This window comes from Polyodon spathula, chromosome 11 (genome assembly GCF_017654505.1).
Source record: "Polyodon spathula isolate WHYD16114869_AA chromosome 11, ASM1765450v1, whole genome shotgun sequence".
Classification (NCBI taxonomy): Eukaryota; Metazoa; Chordata; class Actinopteri; order Acipenseriformes; family Polyodontidae; genus Polyodon; species Polyodon spathula.
The window spans coordinates 717,177-723,176 of NC_054544.1; the positions used below are offsets into that span (position 1 = coordinate 717,177).

The following is a 6,000-nucleotide window of genomic DNA, read 5'->3' on the forward strand; positions in this document are numbered from 1 at the left end:
CAGGGAGCCAATGCAAGGACTCCAGCACAGGGGTGATATGATCATGTTTCTTACTCCCAGTTAACTCTTGCAGAAGCATTCTGTACAAGTTGCAGCCGAGATATAACATTGCTACTACTACCATTACTGTCTACTAGCACTCTTTTTAAAGCTTCTAAGATACAATGGGCATATTGTATAGTGTAATTTATTTCAGTAGATAAAGATGCTTGATCCGTAACTTTTAGACACACCTAGCATTGAATTTAATGCTTCTAATTTTGTCTGACAGTTTGATGTATTTGATTGAAGTTAGTTTTGCTCTTTGCTGGAGAAATTTAGGCAGTTTGTTGGCATATATGGAATTAAAAATATATATAATAGTAATTTAAAAAAGCCTTTATGCTGTTCCGCTGCTTAATGACATGCAAATTGTATCCTTTAGCAGCATATAAAGCCAGAGGGAAACCCTATTAACAATCATTCCATTGCCATTTCTACCGTGCAAATGCAGGCTTCACCGTGTCTTGCATGTGGAATTCAAAGACGCATGGTGCTTTATAGAAGTACTTTTAGAATGCCTACCAGCACTTCTGTCCTTCTCAGACAAAGCTATCATAGAACAGGGCACAGATGCCAGCAGGTGTTCTAGGAACCTAGCAGACCGGCGCCCGTGGGCATTGCAGTGACAGTCATTCACACATGTGTTATGTTTTTATGGGACTGAGCAGACGGGTTGCAGGTAGCTTGTCACCCCCCCGGTGGTAACCTGCTTTTACATTTTGTCTCTGAAGTTCCCATTGATCACTCGGACCTGGTAGCTGACCTCCTGAAGGAGCTGTCCAATCACAACGAGCATGTGGAGGAGCGGAGGGGTGCCCTGCTGGATCTCCTGAAGATCACCCGCGAGGGCAGCCTGGCCGTGTGGGACGAGCACTTCAAGACCATCCTCCTGCTGCTGCTGGAGACGCTGGGAGACAAGGAGGTGCGCCCCCTTTCTTTGCAGAGACCCCGAGCTCCGGTTATCCGTGTTTTAAACGGGCTACACTTCTAGCATGGGATGCGTTTTTAAGCATCGATGTGCAGGCGCTACTTTTTGATACTGACTGTGGTAAGAGTTTGGTATTCCCAGCCAAAAGTGAGAGTGCTTCTATTCTGCAGGCAATGAACTGCCATTACATACCAAATGCTAGTTAATGAGGGGTTTCTGTTCCTAATCACCAGTATCCAGATCTATTGTCGGATTCTGCAGTTCGTTTTTTTGTCGTCTTCATGTTGCCATTAAGAATTCTGGTCATAAGAAGCCTTTTCAAGTTGGTAATCACAATCTACTGCGGGCGCATGTAATGTGATTTTTTGGTGTGATTTGCATGATACAGTAGTTTTGATTCTCATTGTGCCTGTCTATTTTAGCACTCCATCAGAGCCCTGGCACTGCGGGTATTGAAGGAGATCCTGAGGAACCAGCCGGCACGGTTCAAGAACTACGCAGAGCTGACAATCATGAAGACGCTGGAGGCACATAAGGATTCCCATAAAGAGGCGAGTGCCAGGCAGACTGTACTCCTCTGCAACGCAAAGAGAGTCACACACAACTAGGCTTGTTTTGCTGCGCTGCAGTCTCCCAGGCTCTGTGAATCTTTAATTTCATCCTGCCCGAATCACGAGAGCGATGTGCAACCCATTATCTCATCTGTTTATCTAATCGGGACAATGTTTTGAAGTTGCAGCAAGTGCCATTGCATTCTGTATTTATTTGAGTATCACTTCATGTGATCACACATGTATAGTTAGGCTAGTGGTGTGATGTAAAGGCTGCATTTTTCTTGTACAACTGCCTGTGTGTCGTTTCATTTAAAAGCAAATGAAACAAGCAAGTCAGTGCCGTGCCCCCCTTGTGTAAAACCTTCTCAGGTGTCATTGCATCTTGAGCAGTGGCTCTCCAGGTATATGTCAGACATACAGGAAGTCCGACAGACAGTCTCCATACACACCCAATAACTCGCCCTGAAGAATGCCCTTAGCAAATTCAGCCTCAGTTGCACGAGCAGCTCTCTATTAATATTCAGAACGTCTGGAGTGGTCGTCTGCCCTTGGACAAGTGAAAAGGTCGTTGGAAGTTTGCTTTGAAGAGAGATGCTGTGGAAGATTAGACTCCCTTTTATCTCAGGCTCATAAACTGTCAATTTGTCTACTAGCTGCCTACATTCTGCAGTAAGTAAGGGGCTAGCCGTAATGTTCATTGTAGTGTAAACAACGGCTGTTGAGATTCTAATGAACTATTGAGGCACAGCTTTGTAACTGTGAAGCTCTAGGGCCCCTGAGAAGCGGGCAGCATGAATTCTGCAGATTACCCCTCTTGTAGAGATCTCAACTATCAAACCTCCAGTGTTCTCCACAACCAGAGCCAGCAGCCTCCTTTTCCAGTTGAGCGAAACTTTATGCTTATGTTCCTAAATATTTCATTCAAAATGCTGCTGTTCAAATCACGCCTGTTGGGAGTGCTTAAAGCTGGATAATAGCTTGCATTATGTATGTTTATTCTGCAAACAAATTCACCAATAGTTTGTGAAGGCGAAAATAAAAAGGATTGATCCAAGTGCACACATGCTGTATGTGAAGGTTTGAGAGAAAAAAAAACAAAAAAACTGCCTGGCTTGCTTGAGACTGGGATGTAAACTGGGGGTAAAGTTTTTTTATTTGAAAGCTACATTTTATTTAAACTTGGCTTTTTTGAAGCATTGGAAGCAGTTTTGTATTCTTTATTTTTAATGTAATATGAAATGTTTTTAAACCCCATCTTGCCCTTACACCCAGCTGGAATATGCAGACAGTGCTGCACTATAAGTAATAAAGTTCTGCAGAGTCCTGTAACATCATTTCATGTGTCACCTGCAGCAAAAGTGTCAGCAATTTATCGATAGGGTTGCATTTTGAAATATTTGCATTACCTTAAAAGCAAGCAGAGAACAATAAGAAATGAAAGAAAACAGGAGAGGTAATACTGTACAGTAAAGCTAGCGAGGTGAGAGAGTGGATTGAAAAGCACTGGTTAACACTCCGAGGAACACAGTGTGCGTTCCTGCTTGCCTTGTCCTTGGCCTGCTGTCTTGCTTGTCTTTGCAATGACCTCTAATGGAAAGGGCTCGTGTGTGCTCTGTTGAATTTCTCTCTCAGGTTGTGAGGGCTGCGGAGGAGGCAGCTTCCACTCTGGCCAGCTCCATTCACCCTGAACAGTGCATCAAAGTGCTGTGCCCCATCATCCAGACAGCCGATTACCCCATTAACCTGGCTGCCATCAAAATGCAAACGAAGGTCATTGAGCGCATTTCAAAGGAGAGTCTCCACCAGCTCCTCCCAGACATTATCCCTGGATTGCTTCAGGTAGAGCCGCAGCTAGTGGTGTGCGCTTGTGAAACAGTGTTGTTTTAGTATTGTGTTACAGTTTCACAAGCTGCATTCAAATCATGCAGGAAATACAAGAATATTGTAGGGGAGGGTGGGGGGGGGGGATTTGTTTGAATTCTATCTTTTTTTGTTTTTCGTGTTTGATCTGTCAGCTATTTTTGTTTCTGTGTGTGTGTGTATATGTGTTTTTAGGGCTATGATAACACAGAGAGCAGTGTTCGCAAGGCCAGTGTCTTTTGCCTGGTTGCCATCTATTCAGTAATTGGAGAAGAGCTGAAACCACACCTTGCACAGCTCACTGGAAGCAAGGTACAGTAACAGTGCTGAAGTACTGTGTTGTGTAGGAGTGCTTGTACCTGTCAGTCCGGTCTCTGTTGCCCTCAAAACTGGATTAACAAAGGCTTTAGAAAACATATGTCTACTCAGTAGTGTGAGCAACCTTCTCACTGAACCATCCTCCCTCTTTATTGTGATGGAAGAGATATTGAACACAGCAAAGGAAGCCCGTGGTAATGCTGTAACTGTGCTGATAAGATCTGAGATCTTTGTTTGGCACAGAGCTCTGCTCAGTCCTGTTCCTCAGAACAGTGCTGATAGTAGACGATGGCTGCTACCAGTTAACCCTGTAAATCACACGTTCACTGCCCCCCGTCCATTGCTTTCCTGTGTTTCATCCTTCCTTCCTGCTTGGGTTTCTCACTTCATCATCACATGCTCTTTTGCTATTATTAGTTTGCCACTTGATTGACAGGATTCAACCTGTTTGTGTTGAGCAGTTGCGCGATTACCCACAATAGTGTAGTTACATAATTACACAACTATGACTGTCTGCCATTACAGAGTCCTGTTAGAGAGCTTGTGTTTCTGTCAGGAAAAAAAAAAACGATTGCTGTTTTTAACAGTAATTACAATCACAGTGCAGGATATGGTGGCAAATGTAAAAATGTCAAACCGATTCCCATTAGACTCTCCAAGGATTGCAGTGAATGGCTGCTCAACTTGCATTCCTAAACATGGCTCTAGAAGCTTGCAAAGTTGTAAAATCTGAAGGTATTCAGAATGTTACAGTGACTGAATGAAAGCACTGAGACTTTGGATTTAGTGTTTTATATATTGTATATCTGTGTGTTTAAGAAGGGGTCGATTTTGATAACCCTTAAGGTTAAGGCACAGCTGGATTTTGCTGGAGTGTTTTACAGCATGCAGAATCACTCTGGATTGTACTCCCTCAGTTATACTCCTCAGTGATAGAAGTGTGTGATCAGTCCGGGAGGTTCGGCAGTGTACAGTCTACAAGTGTCTTATCCCAGCAGGGTGGAAGCTGATCAGATCAACCCCTCAGTAAACCGAGGTCTCACTGAACAAGCATTGTGTGTTTCAGATGAAGCTGTTGAATCTGTACATCAAGAGAGCCCAGACCACCAACAGCAACAGCAGCTCCTCCTCGGACGTGTCGACTCACAGCTAGCAGAGCAGCGTGGGACTGAATCCTCGTCCGTCAGGATCGCAGAGCTGCGCCTCCACAGAGACCTTTCTGCTCTAGTGTTCACATCAGCACAGTCCTTTCTACAAAGCTAGGGGCAAGACCCTGTTGCAGTCAATGTTTCAAACGCTTCTCCACTTCTCTGTGTAACATTCTTTAGCTTTCTCTTCTTTTCAGTCCCCTTTCTTAAAGAGCCATGAATGTAGTCGAGGTCTGAGTAAGTGTCGGGTCGTGTTTTGGTTTTGTTTTGTTTTTAATGTAAGCACTAACTCACAGGATTCTGACATATGGAAGTTTCACACTGTATATTCAAGTCAATCAGTTTCTGAGTAAGTGTCGGATCGTGTTTTGGTTTTGTTTTGTTTTTAATGTAAGCACTAACTCACAGGATTCTGACATATGGAAGTTTCACACTGTATATTCAAGTCAATCAATTTCTGATATTTGAGCGAAGGTATATTTTATTTCTTTTTTAAAATATATAAATGAAACGGCCAACTTTTTTTTATTTTTTTTTATTTGTTCTTCGCTTAACATTATTTAGAAATATTAATTTAATTTTAAATAGGAAATTGCAACCCGAAAAAAAGCTGCTTGTCCGAGGGTTTGAGAGGTAGGAGTGTTATTTCAATCTGAAACGAGGTAAACAATGGTCCAGCATTTCCACAAGGTCCTTACTGAATATCCATTCTTGATCATTTTACATGTTGGGAGAGGGAGAGGGGGAGGACACGACCTACACACTGGTTAGGATTAAATAGTTTTAATCTTCAATATAAATTCCAGTTAAAACTTTGAGATCATTTGGCAGGCCCACTGGTACTGTAATGGAATATTGAACTGAAGGCAGCGCTCTGTTTTGCTGATGTTTGGACGTAGTGACGATACCAAGCATGTTTGCTTTTTACTGATTCCGTGGCAGCTTGTTGCTTTTTTTTTTAATAGCTGATATATTGAAGGACCAGTATTGCACAGCTGTTAACGTTGTTTTGGGGGGCACAGGGCAGTTTAGAAAGAACAATGCTTTGGTCCACAGTGTGCCCAGTAAAATTATTTCGAAGCTGCTCTTTTTAAGGGCAGTTTGAAGCATGTTTTTATTTGTACTGTAGGTTCAACATCTCGTAGCAGCT

The 6,000-nt window shown here is 42.9% G+C and overlaps 1 protein-coding gene across 26 annotated transcripts in view; it reads left to right on the forward strand.

The window, feature by feature from the left end:
- The window catches only part of LOC121323149 (CLIP-associating protein 1-like), a 98,143-nt gene extending 92,809 nt beyond the window's left edge, over nt 1–5,334 (forward strand). For all 26 annotated transcript variants that reach the window (XM_041263982.1, XM_041263992.1, XM_041263997.1 and 23 more), the window contains 5 exons: nt 774–964; nt 1,393–1,521; nt 3,157–3,363; nt 3,580–3,696; nt 4,769–5,334. In XM_041263982.1, coding sequence (XP_041119916.1) covers nt 774–964; nt 1,393–1,521; nt 3,157–3,363; nt 3,580–3,696; nt 4,769–4,855 — 731 coding nt within the window. In that variant the 3' untranslated portion in view covers nt 4,856–5,334. The remainder of the gene's footprint in view (nt 1–773; nt 965–1,392; nt 1,522–3,156; nt 3,364–3,579; nt 3,697–4,768) is intronic.
- The last annotated feature ends 666 nt before the right edge of the window (nt 5,335–6,000 follow it).